Source organism: Poecilia mexicana, unplaced genomic scaffold (assembly GCF_051168715.1).
Source record: "Poecilia mexicana isolate PSO_F unplaced genomic scaffold, ASM5116871v1 scaffold_13, whole genome shotgun sequence".
Classification (NCBI taxonomy): domain Eukaryota; kingdom Metazoa; phylum Chordata; class Actinopteri; order Cyprinodontiformes; family Poeciliidae; genus Poecilia; species Poecilia mexicana.
The window spans coordinates 13,957,116-13,977,643 of record NW_028263382.1 but is presented as its reverse complement, the minus strand read 5'-3'; the positions used below and the strand labels follow the sequence as shown (position 1 = coordinate 13,977,643).

At 39.1% G+C, this 20,528-nt stretch overlaps 1 protein-coding gene across 1 annotated transcript; it reads right to left on the bottom strand.

Moving 5' to 3' along the window:
• Window positions 1-1,398: 1,398 nt before the first annotated feature.
• On the bottom strand, window positions 1,399-20,181 carry alp3 (alkaline phosphatase 3). The gene is made up of 11 exons (XM_014991738.2): window positions 20,112-20,181; window positions 17,246-17,362; window positions 16,905-17,020; window positions 12,416-12,590; window positions 9,448-9,620; window positions 9,187-9,327; window positions 8,358-8,427; window positions 7,411-7,545; window positions 5,324-5,515; window positions 2,948-3,064; window positions 1,399-1,884 (listed from the first exon to the last, which is right to left on the bottom strand). Exons 1-11 carry the CDS (start codon window positions 20,179-20,181, stop codon window positions 1,586-1,588), a joined length of 1,605 nt encoding a protein of 534 aa, XP_014847224.2. The 3' UTR covers window positions 1,399-1,585.
• Between the last annotated feature and the right edge of the window lie 347 nt (window positions 20,182-20,528).

The window sequence follows — 20,528 nt, the reverse complement described above, 5'->3', positions numbered from 1 at the left end:
CTGGCCAGGCTAAATGAGCACAGGGTCCAAATCAGGCTTAACAAACTCCAATCCCTACCAGATGTCCAGAATAATTACCACAATCTGTCACAGATAAAAATAGATGGACTTTAAATATTTTTGCATTATTAATGGGCTGCAGTAGTGATATCATGAAAGCACGCCGCCTCAAACCTTAATTAGCGCAGCGGATATTGGAGGAAGGGATCAAAGCTGAGAGGAGTGATTCTTGGTTGCCTGTTGCATCACAGGTTGGAAAATTACACGTACTGCAACAGAAATCCTACTACTTACTGATCCTAAGTACATTTTTATCACATCTATAAAACATTTAGTAACACAGATGTAGTTTATATGAAATAAATCTACATGTGGATTACAGGAAGTATTCATGCATTCTCAAATTCATGCAAGCACTCCCACTCATGTTTAGATGACTGTCTCTTAGCATTTTCACCATGTTACTCATGTCACAGTTTCAAATTAATTACTTAATTATCTAGCAAACTGTAAATATTTAACTCTAATGCTGTTTAGCTGGACAATATGGCTGCAAAGTGCACCGCAAAATAAGCATTTCATATCAGTGGAAATCATTATTGATTTGTTTATGTTGTTTTAAATTTCTGAAATGCTGCCAAACTGTTGATACAACCTCACCTGTTCCTGTAACAGGTCATCTGGAGCTGTTGTGCTGATTTTCTCCTTTTTATGCCACGCTGCTGTTTTTTCTTTATTGTTTATTGTAGGTGGCAAAACCTGTTGCCGTGCAACTTACTAAACAAATTGTTGCCGGGTAACCAAAAATGAGTGGGTTAGTCAATGTCACCCACCTTGCTTAGCTCACTGTGAGAAGTTGAGCAGCTAACGCCTTTCCTCTTCCTACATCCCCCAGAATGCTGTGTAGTTCAGTGAAACTATTGAAACTTCTCTCAAACGTATTTGTTTATTGATATTGCTCATGTGTCTATCGTGATACTGTTATTGATTTATTGCCCAGCCCTGGCTCTAACCAAAATATTTGGTGAGCAAGCTCAATATTTAGGTTACAAACTAAATTTTAAGCTCAAAATTGGATATTTAGCTCCTAGATTCATGCCATACATGCCATGGTGAAGTTTGAAGGACAGACTCCTGTTGCCTGCTCTCATGCCTCAGAGCCGCCCAGGCCGGTCAGTGGAGGCAGTAGAGGTCTAACCTCCTCGGACAGGGAGGCAGAAGTTATAAGAAGAAGATTCCCTGTGCTAGCCGAGAGCTGTAAAGTATTAATAATTTTTTTTTAAACTTCTGACGTTGGAAATCTGAACACTGTAATTGCTTTACCTGATGAAGCCAGGTAAAACTACTGATGTGAGTAAAATGTTGTGTTTGCATAATGGATCATTAATCATATCAACGTTGTAGTCATAAATTATTTTATTAGTGAAAAATAGAGATGCAGCAAGTTCTTTAGCAGCCAATAAATTAACAAAGCAAATTTTATCACCATCTTATTCTGTCTTTCTCATCAAAATGCTTTGCTGACAGCAACAATCCTAAAGCTACGCTGGTGTAAGAGCCCCCTGCTTCACCTGGGCAGGGGTCCTTACATGATCACGGTTAGGGCCAGCAGCAAACCGAGGAGGCTGCTGAGCAGAGCTGATGAGGTCTGAACTGCCACAGATCTGTTGCTGGGGTTCACAGGTGATATGGTCCCCCCATTGCAGTGCCTCAGGTCGGCCCCCATGCAGGCAGCATAGCCCATAGCGTGGGCAATGTAATTTTGCTCCTGGACTCCGCTGAAGAGGTGAGCCATGGGTCCACGGGCCAGCACCGCCACGTCCTCCCCGCTGTGGGTGGTCGAGTCTACGGGGGCGGCAGAGAGCTGGACGTAGTTTTTATCATCTGCAAAAGAAAAAACGTACAGAGGATGAACATGTCCAACCTGCAGGACAACAGCTGAATTCTCTGCCTGCACACTGATCAAGTTTGACTTATCACATGGTTTTCCTTTCAAAATTCTTCTGGGTTTCTAACATCCACCGTCAAAACGGCTGCAGCCATTAAGTATTCAGAACGGCACAGAGAAAGAGGGAGAGAAAAAAGAAGGCCAAAGAGGATTTCCTTGAAAAACTGCAGACAACCACCTGGGTCAAAAACTTGATTGTAAAAGTTTACTATTTTACCAAAACAAAACCTACAGTAATAGCCAATACATTTGAAAGTGTAGTTAGATGAGTACTGTTTGTCAGATTAAATGTATCTTCTGAAATAATAACCTTTACGCTTGTAAAAAACACACTTTTTATTCATATTTCTGATTTTAAATAGTGTTATATTAGTCTGATGTAAAATTCCAACTTTTTTTGAACTTGTTGCAGACATCAAATTCAAAATGCTAAACCACAATAAAGTTTGTCCATTTGGACATTAAATATGTTGTCTTTGTAGAGTACTTTGGCAACTGAACATAATAGGCTGAACAAGATTTGCAATTCATGGTGTCCTGACTTAAACTATGTTAAGTAAGGGTTGGTTTGTTACATAAAATCTGAATAAAACCTAAATAAAAATATATTGTGCTGTAAAATGTGAAATATTTGTACCAATATTTCTACAGGAAATATTGGTACATGGTTGTACCAATATTTCCTGTAGAAATATTGATACAATACAGTAAATATTGGGTAAATGTTGGTACAAAAATATACCGTACAGCCTTAATCCCAACTTCATTGAAATTGAGACTGTGTGTTAAGTGATGTATTATTTTCCACTTCACAATTATGCACTATTTCTTGCTGTCCTTTTGTAAAATTCTCCGTAAAACACATCAAACCTTGTTGTAATGACACAAAATAAAGATGCAGATGTTTACAAAGAACTGTGGTTTTACATAATCCTGTTTAGTGTGGCTAAATTCTGTCATTAGAATCCAACTGCTCTATAAATAGTGAGTGAGTCTTACTGGTGGTGACATTTCGAATGTCAGGGCGCTTGCCGTTAATGATTTTGTGACCTGGTCCGTTGCCGTACATCAGCGTGGTGTAGGGTAAAAAGTCTGTGCCCCACAGAGGAGATTTACCTGGAAAACACGACAATAAGCCTGAATATACACTTTTCTGTGTTGTTTCCACATGCACACACAGCGGTTATGAAAACACACAAGCACAATGGAAGGAGGGGTTTGCGGATCCCCACGGCGCTGCAGAAGGTCTCAAAGCTTGTTGAGTATCTCGGTGTTTCTCTCCAGATGAGCCATTAGCCTGGCGAGTTTCCCTGCTGATGGAGAGCTTAGAGTTTCACAGTATCATTAATCACTGCTGCACCGCTGGGAGAGGAAAGAGGAGGAGGGAGAGGGAGGGAAGAGGGCAGGACAGAGGTAGCTGAAAGCTGGAAACTGTTTGAAACAACCACACAACAGCGGGTCAGTCAATAAAAGCATGGAAGGCTGATATCGATATTATTGTGGGAAGCATATTTTAAAAGGGAAGACTTTGCTCCAGCAAATCCTCAAAATATCAGTGCTGGGCCGAGGATTTTTGTTGGAAACGTCTTGAAACTTCACTTCAGGTGCAAAAAGTTTCGCTGTGATTCAAACAAGACAGAAAAGCAAGCGCTTACAGCTCCGTGGAGTTATATAAAAGTAAGAGGAGTACAGGTGAATAAAACAAAAAACACACAATAAGAAGCTTTGTAGAACCAGGAAAGGTGGAATAAACAGGAACCTATACCACTAGTTTTACAGCATCACATTTTCACCTCTACTTGAGCTTGAAGCTTATGTCCAAATATGAGAGATATTTAAGGAAACAAAAACAAAAACAAAAAAAATAGGTCAAGCAACAATGCAGAATATAAAAGCCACCTATAGCTAAAGCATCATAGAAAAGGCAGTAGAGCAGATGTGAGAGGAGTAGTTAGAAGACTAAGTAAACTGTCCCTCAGCCAGGGATTTAAAAGCTTTCTTTACTCAGCCCAGAGTTCACCATGTGGTGAATGACCCCTTGCTACAAAAAAATTTTAAATGGAAGATAGAAGGTCTAGGGAGGGATTTCTCTTGACCAGTTTATTTATCAACATCTCAAGCATCTTTGAGGAAAGTAACATGGTCGTAAGATGCTGTAGTCAAAGTGCTGGTTGTGATTGTGGCTGAAGTAGAGATGTCGCCGTTCACACTACAAAACTCTATGAAAACTTGATAAGGGATTATTAAATTCAGCAGTGAGTTGCTTGGCATTCAGGCTGTTTGGATTTTTTTTTTTTTTATCAAGGGTTGTTAATTTTACAACTAGGATTTGTTTTCATGTCCCATGTTTGTTTGTTTTACCACCTCCATGGTTGTGGAATCGAACTCCAAAGTGGAATTAACATATTTTTGATAAGTTTGTGTATAAAACTATTGAAGATGCTGAAACATTACTACTGATCATTTTCTGTTAATGCTTTAAGGATCCTTAACAATTCAGCTAAACTGCCATTAACACATTTATTTATTTATTTATTTATTTATTTATTTATTTATTTAATTAATTAATTAATTAATTAATTAATTTATTTATTTATTTATTTATTTATTATGTATTTATTGTTATGGTGAGTTTGACATCTTTTGACATGCTAATGCTTGGGGAGATTGTTTGTGTCATTGGTATGATTTTGTTTATATGTAATTATGCAATGTCCATTTACAAATTTATTTATTTCTTCTATACATTTAAATCCAGTTTATTAATTTGTCTGTTCATTTACCAAATAATGAATCTGGTGGTAATACATCAATACTAGTTGTAATTTGTTTGTTTTATCAATTTAAGATTTTTAGGTTTCCCAGCTCTATAATGCGATGGGATCTTCTCTTCTATTGTGTGGCATTATCTCCCTGTAAGCAGCAAGAAGAGGAGAGACCACTGAGTGCTGAGAGCTGATGGTAAAGATGTTAACAGCATGTGAGGAAGGTAGGAAGACTCTCTATCAGGGGAAGGTGAGAAACAGGGAGGCACTGTGGTCGATGCTTGCAGACAGGTAGAGAGGATGGATGAAGAGACGGGAAGTGACTGAAATAGAAAGGAGAGGAGGAGAGAGGCTGCCAGCTATGTGTTTACCTAGACTGTAATTGCAGGAGAGAGAAAGCAGAAGAAATGTCAAGCTGCTGGTGGCTGAAGCGCTCTGAAGCTGTGAGGAAGCAGGTGCTTGTGCACACAAACACAGACACCTGGAAGGGCCAAATGAATGGGAAGAGACGCGCGTAAGTGGGAAAAGAGAAGCAAATGTCTCTGCAGACTCAAACTTCAAAGCAAAAGTTTAAACCTAAACCTGCAGACAAAATTCAAGCTGAAATTACCCAGAATGCTCTGCCCTCGAAAGGGGAATCCGTTGAAGGTCAAAGGGTGGGAGTGGTCGGCCGTCACTACAGTGAGAGTTTCGTCCTCTTTTGTGAGTTCGAGGCCCTTGGCGATGGCATTGTCGAAAGCAACAGCCTCGTGGAGGGCCATGTAGGCCCGGCCGGCGTGGTGGGCCTGGTCGATTCTCCCCCCTGGACACACGTATGACAAGGAGGCTCACAGGGGAAGCTTCATGTAGAGGGGGAAAAGGCAATGAAAAAGCTAATGCAAGTGCTAAATATAAAAATAAATGGCTTGTTTTTTGCTGAGCTTTCTACTTTGCCTTGGTTTACAGTTCTGATCTTAATGCTTGACTCTAAAAAACTAATCATGAAAAAGAGAAACAGTTAGTTATACAATATCATTGTAATCTCAGCATGTAAAGACAAAGCATATTTCCTTAAATCTTCATTCAAAAATTGTGAGGCAAGGTGTGGTATTTTGAATTTGGTCACAGCATAACTTGTGTTTTTTTTTTTCTTTCTTTTTGGAAGCTGAAGGCTGGGTTGGGTAGCGGCTGAAATGAGACACGGTTCAATCCTTTAAGATGAACCAGATTCCTGGAGTTTAAGCTTCTTCAAAGGACATTTATAATTAATTGTTTGAGAAATGGCTTTTTAAATAACAATAATACTCTCGTAAGAAGCCTAAGCTATCCCCAGTGACCTTTGAAAGTCTAATACAAATGTGTGCCACATGCTCGACCTTTTTATTTGTCAAAACTAAAATTGTCAATAAAAGAAAAACATGAATCATTTTCATTCTGATCACACAATAAGATCACATAAAACCCAACCCAAAATACAGGGAAGTTTGTGGTTGTAACATGTCAAGTAAAAACAAACAAAAAAAAAACTTCAAGGGTACGAATGCTTCACTTTATGCTGGAAAGAGAAGCATAGGCCAGGTGAGAAGTTGAGATCTCCGGGAGCTGTCAGTGACTGGATGCACCATATGCCTGCTTCTATTTCTACATTTGCCTGTTATTTTTGAGTCACTGTGAAGACACTCGGTCGAAGCGAGGCATCCCCAGGCAGCTGCCTCAGTTTAAAGGAGAGATGGATGAGGAGGCCAGCGCAGCAGCCGAGTGGAACAGAAACACATCAGCGCCTCCACGCCGGCCCCCACCCCACTACAGCACACGCTGCAGCAAACTCATTGAGCTGTGGCCAGAATCAATGTCAAGCCACCAGATCTACTGCGGGTACATTGTCCTCTGAAATGATGCATTGTGGAAGATGGAGATGAAGCTGATGGCATGAGGATTGTCCTAAACCCCGCCAAGATTGGTGGTAAAAAATAAATAAATAAAAGAAATATTGGAAAAGCTTTGCATTTACTGTAATTCCTAAAACCTTTAAAGGGGCAGAATTATGAATTTTTCATTCACGATCTGCCATTTGATAGTAACTATGTTACCTTCAGTTGTTATAAAATGCTGGATATATAAAGGAATTTTGACTTTGCAATCAAATTAACACTGTGAAATTGGGCCTCCGTCTCTTTAAGAAGCTCCTTTTCTTTCTAACACTCCCCTTTCAGCATGTCATCAAAACAAAACCTTTCTCCAATAGCCTTTAACAATCGTTTTTATGAATTTTAGACTGAGAAGTCATTCATATTATAAGCTTGCAGATGTGCAGTTCCATCAGGTGTTTGCCAATTGCTGCTGCAGCTAGTTTGTAGGAGTGAGTGGGGGGTGATGGGAGAAGGGTGCTCTGTAAGGCGGAAGCTCAGCGGAGACTGCAGATCCAAGCAGCTTTGGGTAAGACGGCGACACTTTCTGAGAGCAAGCGTTTGGGCGCCTCTATTCAATAAGATTCAAGGATTTCTCGAAGATGGATGAAAGAATCAAAGTGGCATTCCAGGTATGTTTCTGATGAGGGAATTACATTATAACATGATGTAAAGCTCAAAAAAGTTGTTTTTACAAAATATTAACTCTTTAAACAATTTGTAAATATGAGAAAAAGTGTATTTGGGACAAAAAAAAGAGGGGAATTATTTGCGCAAGATTCACCACAACTTGTAAGCCATTGCCTCTTACCCTCCACGAGCAGGAAGAAGCCTCTTGGGTTTTTCTGCAGGATCCGGATTGCTTTTTCTGTGGTCTCAACAATAGACGGATCAGTGCTTGGATCCCTCTCCACCTCATAACGCAGATCCCCGGGTTCAAACAGAGCTGTGAAGAGACAGCATCAGAATTACACATTTCCAGTTTAGCCTGAGAGGAGGCCGAGCGCCACGGTTTTCATCCCACTACTATTGTTTTCAAACAAATATGAACATATTAGAAAATAGCTCAATAAAGCTGTTAATGCTCTTTCTGTCGCTAATGCAGAGCTTTCCTCGTGTTTTCATGATTTTAAATTATATCATCTGATGATAAGCAGCAACTTTATAAAAAAAAATAGGCATATTTTAACATTTGCTTCATTTATCTATATTTGATTAACTAATGTCCCAAAGTCAGGAGTGTGACTACAAAGGTAGATTATTCTCTTAATTTGAGTTGAAACACAATTTATAAGGGAAGAAAAACAAACAATGGGATAATGTTTTACATTATAAAAAAAAAATATGCATATATGTTCATGAGGAGGGTTTTTGACTGCTTTTCACAATACCAGTCTAAATGGGGGAAAAAAATCTAAATACCTTTTGGCTAAAGCAATCCCTGTTCTGTGTTACGCAATAAAATATTAACACTGTCTCAGAAAACTACAGAAGCAGCTGTGATCATTTTTATATTTCCCCATAACTATAAACTGAAATTTAATGTAGCTTGTTATTTCTTAAAAACATCTGTAGATGAGTTGAGTTTATGAGTATTCAGGACTGGCACCACCAGTAGGAAATGAAAGGAGTCCATTGAAACCCAAAGACATCAGGACCAAAATGAGATGCTTTCAACATGAAAGTTGGGTCTGCACAACGAGAGAAACGTGTAATAAGTCAAAAGTGAATGGAAATGTGGGAAAAAAAAAGAATTACCCATGAGGTAGTCGGTGGCTTCAGGGTCAACAGCATCAAAATCGGTTTTATTCCACACATAGTGGGCTACCTGGGACACACAGACCAAGAAACTTAACACTGTAAAGAAAAATAAGTTGCGTAGACAGGTGAGCTTTTTGATCATTCTGTTTTATAGACATCTATTTAATGCAGTTCAATTTAACACAGCTGAAAATCTTCTGTGTAATTTTCACTGTCAGATCTCTAAAAGCTATAGATAGCTTTGGGGTTCAAGTGAGTTTTTGCTCTTAAAAACATACAAACAGCACTTTTAGTTCTGGTCTTCAAAAACATCACATTTCCAAAATGATCCCATCCAGGAGAAAATTCAAATGTATTATTTTGGGGAAAAAAAACAAAAAAAAAACAAAGCTGATTTTAATTTGATCAGATTGTCTCTCCCTGATCAAATTACATAAAAGATGAAAAACACATTTGTCATTTTTGAACAAAGTTTTCAGAAGAGCCTGCAGGTCTCACTTGACTCCACATAGTTTGTTGCTTTATGTTATGTTGGTTGCAGTATACAGTTTGTATATGTCACTTGATTTTGAATAGTGGACCTTCAAAATTATCGTGAAGATATATTTTAAGACTGACTTTCACACCTTATCTTGCACATATCAGCATTGTTTTGTAATCACTGCATGGTTGTTAATGTCACAGATACCTAGTCATTGAAAGGATTATTATATTTCCCCTTTTGAGTTCCTTTCCAAACATTTGATGAGTTAGATGGATGTGTTTTGTTGATGTGAGGGTTTTATTAGTTGATCTACATGTCAGCTCTAGTTATCAAAATGTCTACCTTTCCTGTTTTCATGCTCTGCCACTCCTGGATTAGGTTTCGTCCATCTCTTCTTGTGCCCCAGGAAGACAAATCCAAGGAGTATTCTGGGTCTTTGGTGCCCCGCGGTGTCATGTACTTTCTGCCTCCACCAATGATCACCTGAGAAATACACACACATTTTTATTGTGAATGCTTACGTTTTTACACATTGAAACTTTGAAAGAATGAATCTGTTTTAAAAATGTCCATAGTTGTGATTTCTGGCACAAAATAACATACATCGATGTCTATGTTTTCGATCAGCTGCGATGCGATATCGGTGCAGTTGTCCGTCTTGGCCGCATCAGGCAAGTCTGCATCGCTGTACCACGTCCTGCTGGCACTGTGGGCGTAGGCGGCTGCTGGGGTGGCGTGCTGCACCCGTGTGGTCGTTACAATACCAACAGACTTACCTGCAAAATTAATGCAATTGTGTTAATGGAGCAATTGAGTAAAATGATTAAGTGTAGAATGTTACTAAAACTGCAGAAACATTTTATCCCAGTTTGAGTTAAGATTAAAAACTGTTTAAATTCTTATATCCCCAGTCAAAAAATACATGGCATGCCTAGGTGGGCCCCATGTGGGGGAGAGGAGGGCTGATATATGGGTCACATATGGGTTTGTCCGCGGGTTCCACGATGGCCCCACATGGGTTTGCCCGTGTAGGGCCACAGCCCACATGGGCCCTACATGGGCCCTAAATGGACAAACCCATGTGGGCCACCACCATACAGGGCCCATGTAGGGCCCATGTGGGCTGTGGCCCTACATGGGCAAGCCCATCTGGGGCCATCGTGGAACCCGCGGACAAACCCATATGGGACCCATATGGTCTGCCCTCCTTTTCCCCACATGGGGCCCACCTAGGCATGCTGGCAGGGAGGCTTCCTAAAATGAAAAGAATTGCAACGCAATATTGACCCTTGATATATTGCCTTGAGCTTTAAATATCAGCTGGACATAGAGAAGCCCATAATGATCAACTTCTACTACTACCAACTCTTCCTTCTACTAACGGAGGACATCAAACAAAATCTGCCATTTACAATTAGTGCATTGATTAAAAAAAACTAATTCCATTGTTTATTATATAGTCACACTTTCAACAACTCAGGGATTGGGAAATAATCCACAAATAGCCAAAATTAGAGTTCTTCCTCAAGCTATTCTGACTATGGTTATATTTATATCTGACACTTTAAAATGTCTTGTTGACTTTTGTGTATTTTAGCTGACAGTTAAGTCTCATTGCTCAAGAAATGTCACCTCTACATGTCTGTGAAGATATCAGTAGTCAAAGCTAATTTAGAAATCAGTGTCATTGGTTAAGGTAATACGACTAGAGAGACTTCCAATACTCCCCTTTCCTATTCCTCAAAGTGTATCAGAAATCGGCATAAAAACAATATTTTCGTAGCAGCATTTTGTTTTTAAATGAAAATAATTAAGTCTTAGGATATTTATGTTATTCAGTTCAATGTTTTCATATAAACCCATCTTATTGTGGAAGAATGGCATTTTTGCTCAGTGTTATTAAATCATCAGATCTAAGCCATGTAATGCCAGCTGATGCCAGGTCCACAGGCTGTCATATATTTGAGTTGCCAGTGACACCTACATTTATCTTCGGACAGCTAAGGGCGCTTCTCTGCAGAAGTTCCTTCCCAACAACTAAATGAAGTCTCACGAGGAACATGGCTTGTCTGCAGGATGTTTTAATGATGTGCTGCAGAGTCCTTTTCAGGTCAAAGACTAAGAATAACATCGGTGTAGCAACGTCCGAGTATTAAAACCACAGTATAGACCCTGGAACTCGATCGGGGTCAAAGTGCACATTAGAAACAGCTGAGCTAAGCTGTAAACCAGGCTTGCCGCATACCTGAGGGGTTTTCTGGTGCAACGGCACAAATCCGCTTCCTCCACAAAGATTTCATTTTACTTCTGAAAGCTCTTATCTATTTTTTATGTGTATGTTTCTGTTGTTTTTAATAGACTTTGTCCTAATGTATACGCATTTCTTCATTCTTAATTATAGTGAAGCTCTGAATATCTTTAGAGCTTTTCCACTTCAAGCTATTTTAAACATTTGAAAAGATGTAGAAGGGCAGAAATACTGAGTCTGTCATCAGATTGTATCATAGCCGAATATTATTTTACCCCGTTCACAACAGAAATGTCAGTGCATAAGATAAAACAGCTAAAGGAACTGTGATTGAAACTACTCCTCTTTTTTTAGCTTGTTCTTGCACTGACAGAGCCCTAATTTATTAAAGTTTTCTTCAAAAGCAACAATGTAGGTCACATTGAGTCATTTTTGTTGTGTCAGCAAAGTTGGAATATTTGTTCTCTCAACATAAGCTTGAAATCTGGGGACAGATTGTGCTTTAAGCTGTGAAGGCTTAGAGAATTGGATGTTATTTTATGTGAATACAATTATTGAAGCACGAAGTGGGGTCCGGCTCCCCCTTGCGGTAGCTGGAGTACACAGCACTTTGACTGTATTGAAGTTATAAAACAAAAGAGAGTAGCCAAGAGCGTTGCACTTTTTCATAAGTGGAGATGATAATAAGCATATTGCTCACTGTAACACTTTCATCAACCTTGTGTTTTCTGTTGCTGCAGCAGAAATGATTGTATTTGGGACTTTTAGTATTATTACAAAGCAGCTCATTTTGGTAATGTGTGATGTAACTGGTTAGGTCTTAACTTGAGATCTTTTTTATTTTTTGTGTTATGAAAATCACACATATGTAGTGATGTCCTTTCCAAGCTCTGAACATGTCTACTTGTTGCACTGTTTGAGAAGTTTAACCTAAGGAAATGTTGAAGATGGACACTGGATTATTACTGAAATCAGTAGATTGTCTTCCATCATTTTATATGTTGTTCACTTTCAGTTGTGCCAGACAAAAAAAACAACAACTCTAGAGCAGCAGTCAAATAAAACCACAGAAAACAAACTAATTGTGAACAACAGTTACGTAAGTGTAGTAACTTTACAGTAACTGGATATTAACTGCTTCAGCCACATATCCACTGATTAGATAAGTATAATACACAAATCATATTTCTTAGAAAAACTGCATTGGCACAGTAAACCCGCCCTTCTGTCTTAACCCTCCAAATTATAAAAATACAATTCTGGTTAATTTTCTAAGAACAATCTGGGGTAATTATGTTCTTGGAAGGGACAAGGTGACCTTACCAGCATCTTTGGCCCACTTCAGAATGGAGGTGACCTCATTCCCTTTCTGAGATCTGCAGACACCGTTGCGAGTCGCCGCACTGACTCCGATGGTGTTCAGGTTGGTTTTAACTCCACACAAATACGCCGTGGCCGTGGCTGCACTGTCTGGGATCTGGAAGTCTACACTGTAGGTCTGCACAAAACACACGCCGCAATGAGCTGTAGTCCTGATGAATGCTGAGGTTGCATGTAAACCCCATTTAGATATTAGTCAGTGTTCATGTTTAACGTTTAAACCAAAACGTTTCATCTTGCACAGGGGCGTCAAACTCATTTTCATTTTGGACCATATCAGAAATTTGAATGTTCTTAAAGGGCCGGTTGTGCCAGAATATATGGATAAAACCAATTAAACTGTTAAAATGTCAATAAATGGCTGCTCCTCCAGGATTTTGTAATTGTTTTGCAGATTTTTTTGGTGCCAATTTAGAAATATTTGTAAAGAATTTTTATGATATTTGCGCTAATGCATGATGTTAAATGTGACTTCTTATTACTCGCTGTATCATTTACCGACTATTACTTGACATCAAGTAAGGCGGAGGCAACGATCTCTTAAACTTAATAGTTTTGACCAATTTTGAGAAAATACAGAAATCAGAAAAAAAAGTGGATTTTGTGTGAATTTTGCAGATTTGTGAAAAACTGGGAGCACTTATTGATATGATTTGGGGTCCAGAGGGCCACATAAAAGCCAAAGCGGGCCAGATTTGTTCTCTGGGTCTGAGAGACAGCAGGCGCAAATCGTGACACCGCACCTCGTACTGGCACTTCCGGTGGCAGGTCTGACACCTGCCACAAGTGCCACTGCGTTCGGCTGACTTCGGCTGACCTCGGCACCTCTTACTGGCACTTCCGCTGACACCTGCCACAAGTGCCACTGCCTTCGGGACTAGCTGCCAGAGTTGCCACTGCGTTCGGCTGACTTCGGCTGACCTCGGCACCTCGTACTGGCACTTCCGGTGGCAGGTCTGACACCTGCCACAAGTGCCACTGCGTTCGGGATTAGCTGCCAGTGCTGCCGCTGCGTTCGGCTGACTTCGGCTGACCTCGGCACCTCTTACTGGCACTTCCGCTGACACCTGCCACAAGTGCCACTGCTTTCGGGACTAGCTGCCAGAGTTGCCACTGTGTTCGGGTGACTTCGGCTGACTTCGGCTGACCTCGGCACCTCTTACTGGCACTTCCTCTGACACCTGCCATTAGTGTCACTGTTTTCGGGTCTAGCTGTCAGTGTTGCCACTGCGTTCGGCTGACTTCGGCTGACTTCGGCACCTTCCAAGGGTTGCCACGACCTCATACTGGCACCTCCCACGCCTCACGGACCCCTCTCGCCTATTTTTGCTCACGAGATTTAGGGCGGCCATCTTATAGCGTTCGACCGCTCCACTCAGCGTTATATGTTTAACAGGCACAATGACGTATTTGAACATTTAATCTTTCATAACACGCTGTTTTGTTACTGGAAACCTTATACATGCAGCCATATTTATAAACAGTTGTATTTTTAAAGTATTTTTAATTGTATTATACATACTTCAGCATATTTAAATATGCTTAGTGGGGAAAACAATAGAATAGAAATATAATATTCTTTGGTGACAGCTTCTGTGTCAGAATTAATATGAATGAATTTATAATTAATGAAAATAATGGTGGATCTGGCACAAAGTATTGCATTTCTTGTTAAGTATTCTGTTCCCTTAAAAAAAGCAAATATGCCCTGGTCTATTTTTTATACAGTCTCAAATTTCAGTTTCCAATAAACAGCCTCAGTGAAAACATGTTGACAGTTGCCATAAGCTGTCACTTGTGCCACGGGCTTCTGGGTAAGGTGCCACTTGTGTCACCTTACCACTGGGTAAGGTGACACAAGTAAGGTGGCCATGGGTGCCACAGGCTGCTAACCTCATTCTCTATCTGTTTCAGACAGAATGTAGCATATGAATAACTTTAGATCAAACAAATAGAAATAAAATATATCTTAATTACAACATAATTCTCATACATATTTAAATATACAGCCGGTGTTCAGACTTAAACAGAGAAAGACAACTCCTGCGCTTTCAGATGGGACCTCTTCTGCAACAGGTGATAATAGCTACCAGTAGGTACCTACCACTACAACTGACACTCGGTTGCCATGGTATGTCAGTGCTGACAAGCTCCTGTCAGTTCCGGATTATAATTATTTTCATACAATGACCTTAATATAATGCTATTGATTATTAAACCGGGTAAGTTCACTAATATTGACTTATTAGTTAACATTTCTGACAGTGGCAACATGAGATATTGACAATTCCAGAGTGACATTATGTTCAGCCTGGTTCCATGACAGTGCACAGGATGTCATAAGTTATAGTGGCTGCCTGGTCTATTATCTAATAGACCAGGCAGCCACTATAACTTTCAGTGTTTTTTGTTAAGATAATGCATTTTTTAAAAAAAGAAACATGTTATCATAATTTTCCAAAAATGCCAGTTAATCATTTTTAAATAGTTATTACTTGTTTTTATTTATTACATTTAATCCCCGCTATTTTTCATTATTTGTCAAGTTTATTACAGATTTGTGTGGCATAAATGAAGGTTGCTTCTCTGTGTTTTTTTCTGGTTCGGTTCATTGTCTTCAAAGTTTTCTTATTCAAAGATGAGAGAATGACTAAAATCTGAGCTAAAAAATGCATTTCAACAGCATTTTCAAGGCAGCAGGAGGATTTTCACTTTCAAGTTAAAACAACTTCAATTTTTTTACACCAATATTGAATATTGATAAGTCAAAACACAAATTATTTACACCTCAAAAAATTTGACAATGTGTGAATCTTAAGCAGCATTAAGAACAAGAATGTTACATATTTTTGGAAATAAAAATTACTTTAGTTTATACTTAAGATGCAAATGATTTTTTCAAAGAAAATTGTGCTGTTTACATATTATTTTATTTGGCAGATATGTTTCAACATTTTTTCAAGTTTATGTCACAAAGTATATGCATAGTAATTGATTTGTCAATATTTATTAGCCATTGTATGTAAATACTTTAAACAGCAATTTGAAGTCTACTGTAAAATTCATGTTTAGTCAACGTGTGAATTTACTACATCAGGATCAAATAACTTATTATTCCTCCATGAGAAATTATGATCATTAAGCTTAAATTTATTTTTCAAACTTTATTAATTTCTACAATATACGTTATACAGAGTCTGATTATTATTACTATTATCCAGTTGCAACATTTGGCTTCCTGTTGCACTATGTCAGCCACTGTTCTGCGATATAAACATGGGCAAGGGTTGAATGTCATTTTGATTAAGTAAAAAGTCCTATTAACTATCAGTGATGTGTGATTAACCAGATGTGTCTTTGAACATAGTGACAGGTTCCACTGTAATAGTGACACTTTATAGTATATTCAATTGGCCATCTTGATTGAATTAAACTCAGTCAAAAATATTCAAAGTGTTAAATGGATAAATATACAATTACCATTGAATTTTTTTTATAAACACGCATTATAAGTAACACGTTTTCAAAAAACTGTCATTGCCATCCCCCAAAACATCGGAAACAGTTGTGACAGCTCTGAAACATCCTGGACATCTAACAGCAGCTCTAGTGGAGGCGAGACTCAGCTGTTACAAAGGTGCCGAAACCAATGGCATCCCTGATACCTTCTGTGTATTTGATTAATTCAAAGACGGAAGGAGTCGGCTGGATTATTCAGATGAACTTTAGTGAATAAATAGGATGAACGAATCATACATGATATAATAAACGTGTAGGAATTCAGCTAACATAAGTATTTATGCGAAAAAAAAATTATTAAATTCTGTCTTCTTCGTCTGTGTTTAAGTTCTTCTTCTACTAGTAATAAAGCATCATGGGATATGTAGTCCATTTGCCTAAGTCAGTAGCAACACTGAGAGCTAGACCCGAAAACAGTGGCACTAATGGCAGGTGTCACCGGAAGTGCCAGTAAGAGGTGCCGAGGTCAGCCGAAGTCAGCCGAACGCAGTGGCAACTCTGGCAGCTAGTCCCGAAAGCAGTGGCACTTGTGGCAGGTGTCACCGGAAGTGCCAGTAAGAGGTGCCGAGGTCAGCCGAAGTCAGCCGAACGCAGTGGCACTTGTGGCAGGTGTCAGACCTGCCACCGGAAGTGCCAGTACGAGGTGCGGTGTCACGATTTGCGCTCGGCCCTGCTGCTGGGTCTTGAAGTTGACACGTGTGGTCTAGCAATAGAGAAAAACTGGTAGAGACCATGAGATTTGTATTTAAAGTCTCCTGTTACATAATATGAGTATATTTATTCTTTTAAAATGCTTCTATGAGAAAACATTGTGGATTTCTGCTGCGTTCAAAACAGTTCAAAACGTCATTCCATATACTTACAGTTTCTTAAGAAAGCAGGACATCTCCATATGTTACTGTGCTGTACAAACCTTAGCCAGCCCCACATGTGGGAAGGTGTCCATGGTCATCACTGTCTCCTCTCCGGTCTGGTCCTGCAGCTGCCCTTTGAGGATTCGGGCGGCAGTGTAGGTTGTAATTCCCATTCCTGAGGCACACAGCACAAACGTCTGCATGCATTCCAGAGGAAATAAATAATTCACACTACCAATATTCCAGTGTGTTTCTAAATATCAGAGAAGTTCTGATGCAGAAGAAAACAATGGGGGAAGAAAATAAGGAAAATACTGATTCTTCATGGTGGTGGCCACATCTGTTTTAGATGGGTTAATTAGCGACAAGTCTGGACATGTCTGGGATTCTTGTAACTCACCATCCCCAAGGAAAAGGATGACGTTCTTGGCAACATTGGTGTTCAGTTTTCTGTCCAGGACTGACTGTAGAGTCTGCTTGGCCTTTGACCTCCAGAACTCAGGGTTCTCCTCCTCAACTGAAAGAAAAACATGCACACGAAACTGACTAATATTATTGACATTGTTTGATATTTAACGTGGTATTTTTATGTTTTTTTTCCACGCATGAGGGTTACGTTATGCAACTGTAAGTTTTAGAACGTAACCATCACAAGTCCCTGAAAGATGAGAAATAATTGACATCAATCATCACAAAGACCAAGTAGGTAAATAATTCTGGGTCCTCAGGAAACCGGGAGAAAAGAGTAGTCTTTTTTTTTCTTTTCTTTTAAATAAACACACATTCAGGGTTTTATGCACCGTTATGGAGAAACAAATAAATAGAAATAACACAACTGAGATTCAGTCTGGACTTTTTGAAAGTTAATAGCAGCTTTTTATTAGTAAAGTATTCACTCACATGGGACTTATTATAAATGCATGCCAGACATTTATTATTTTTATTTGTGAAAAATAAGAGACTTATGTATAAAAAAGACAATAATAGCTTAAAGGTTTCACTCTCCTCTGAAGGCATTTGTACAGTTTGTGGTTTATACAAACTGTAGGAGTTAGGACGGCTTTTCTGATTCCTAGAGATGTGATCGAAGTTATACCACAGAAGAAAGTTGCATGAAACAATATTAAAGTAATTCATTCTCATCTAGCAATTTCAAAATGAGACTAATGGCACCAGGACAATTTACATTCGTGGGCAAATGTTATTATTAAAGCTTTTTTTTTTTTTTGAGTGCTGACAGGGATATTTCAGAAACATTTCAAAGTCAGTGGAAAGCTGAGATAAAAAAGGTTTGTGGCTTGAAAAGAATGCTACGATTTTCTTTCAGTGCCTCAGTCTACATAAAGTACCAACAGGTTTTGTTCCGTGGTTCTCCCAAAGAGAACAAAACATTTTGGCAATCAAATTTTTCAAAATGTTTGTTAGAGCAAAATATGTCCACCAGCTCCAGCACAGGTTATGCTTTGAAGAAACGTCAAACTTAGACGTAAGGGAGATCAGCGTGAGCAGAGAAATCCTCCGGGACCTGAACGTGTGCGTTTGTAGCAACAGCTGTCACATCTCACTCTCACACTCTCTTATCTCCTGCCTACATCTCTGTGTGCTGTGAATAGTTTGGCACAGCCATGCACAGTGAATGCTGACAAAGCTCTTATACAGCTTTGTGTTTGCCAAGCTAAAAACATCTTCAAGCAATCTTGTGAAGGGAACAGTGAAAACGCTCAAGGATGAGAAGGAATGTGGGACCTGAGGAACACTGAAGGGTAAGACAATGCGTCTGTCATTGAATCATCTGTCATTCAATATTCAAATTAAGCCTTAAAAACACTGTGAAGAATAAAATTGCAAAAAAGCTAATTACTGAACTTTTGAATGTTGCCGAAATGTTCTGTTTATTTTGCACATCTGCAAACTGCTCCGAATGAAAACATTCTCACCGGGACCAAGACATGAGTTCATGTAAGACTGGATGATTTTTAAAGTGGAATCTCTAAATATGATTAATAGTTTAAATGATCATTTCTGCTCCAAATACAGGATGTTATTGTTGTTTGTTGTTGTTGTTGTTGTTGTTGTATTAGCAATCCAGAAACAGATCCAGAGCGTGATGCAGAGCTTGGCCCAGAATGCGAGCCAGTCCAATGTCAGTATTTCACTTTTTTAATGAATTCAAATTTAAACTTGATACTTTTTTGAAGATTTTGAGTAAATATTTCAAATTCATGCAAAGAATCAATATTTACAGCATTGACTCTACTTCTCCATCATCTCTGCAGTTTATTCTTTCTGGGTGTCAGATCCTGACTTGTGGTGATCCGTTCTTGGTGCTTGAAGGTGATGAAGGTTTGCAGAGTTCTGCTCATCCGACTGATCTTGCCTCAACATATTTTGAAAATCATCACCAAATTTGTCTCTGGGTTTTTGGTAGAAGTTGCTCTTGGATAAAGTTTTGATCCAATTTCTTATTCGTGATCATGTTCTTGAATTATGTCACGATGCTTCATGTATCAGGACTCATAGTAACACTTTTCTTACGCCAAATGTCCCAAACTCCTACTGCTTTCAGCAGAATTTTGTACAATTGTTGATGTTCTTCTTGGACAAAAAATGTTTTCCTTGCTGCACATCTTGTCATAAGGCCATTTTTCAAACATTTCTGTCTCACTGTGAATACACTCACTCAATACACTCATGCCCAACTGGCTGCCACTGAGAATCAAGCACTGTCAAGTGCTTGATTTTACCCATCCTAAAGTTGTTTGTGATCTGGAAAGTTGCTGGAAAACTGTAATCAAGGCTGCCATTTTTGAGGCTAACAATTAGCAACAAAAGAATGATTTAAAGCATATATACCTGTCCCTTTTGTCTTTTATGCTACTTAAGACCTACATCAAATTCTGTTTGGCTTCCTGACCATATCCATGCAGAAACCAGTTTTTAGAGGGCTTATGTCTTCTATGAACATTGAAGGACGATCATTATTAAATCACTGAAGGTATGAACAGGAAAGAAACTGAGTTCCCTTGTCCATGTTTGGAACGGCAGACTGAAGAGAAGCTGAAAAGGTTGTAAACAAATTAATATTTTAATAAGTTTTCAGGGCAGTTTCGAAAAGAACTGAAAGATATCTATAAAAAACTGTAAAGAGTGTGTGGAGTAGCCAAAATGCGAGGAAAAGAAAGTCTGGTGAGAAAACACATCCGGATGCCATAAATCTGATCAGAGACATTAGAGAGTTGAATAATAACGTATCTTCTTGGTCTTACCCTTGGCTCTTGACGATCCCAGTGTTACCAGCAGAACCAGAGCAACAAGGGCCAGTCTTGTCCACTCCATGGTCAACTTCTCAAGCTGCGGATCAACCACTGATGCCTTCCAGAAGATCAGCCCCGTGACTGATAGATTACTTCTCCTCAGTAGTCTTTATCAGGATGCCATAAATTCATAAAATCTCTCCAGCCTGTGACCACTGACTGAGAACACCAAATTGCTGGATGAATTTTAGTTTTAGTGTTTATAAGGTCATTATTTATGATGCTGAGCTAAAGTTCAAGGACCTGAAAGCAAACCCAGAACACAGCACTGGAAAACATGTGTGTGTGCATGCGTGTGTGTGTGTGTGTGTGTGGGTGTGTGCTTGTGTGTGTGTTTTCCAATCATAAATGCATTCTATCTAACAGAAA

What these genes read in the sequence shown, in the direction of transcription:
- alp3 (XM_014991738.2), bottom strand. Translation starts at nt 20,181, where the DNA reads ATGGAGTGGACAAGACTGGCCCTTGTTGCTCTGGTTCTGCTGGTAACA. An exon ending in CACATGTGGGGCTGGCTAAG is followed by an intron (nt 12,591 to 16,904) that starts GTTTGTACAGCA and finishes TGTTTTGTGCAG; the next exon opens with ACCTACAGTGTAGACTTCCA. An exon ending in CATTCGAAATGTCACCACCA is followed by an intron (nt 1,885 to 2,947) that starts GTAAGACTCACT and finishes TTTCTTTTGCAG; the next exon opens with ATGATAAAAACTACGTCCAG.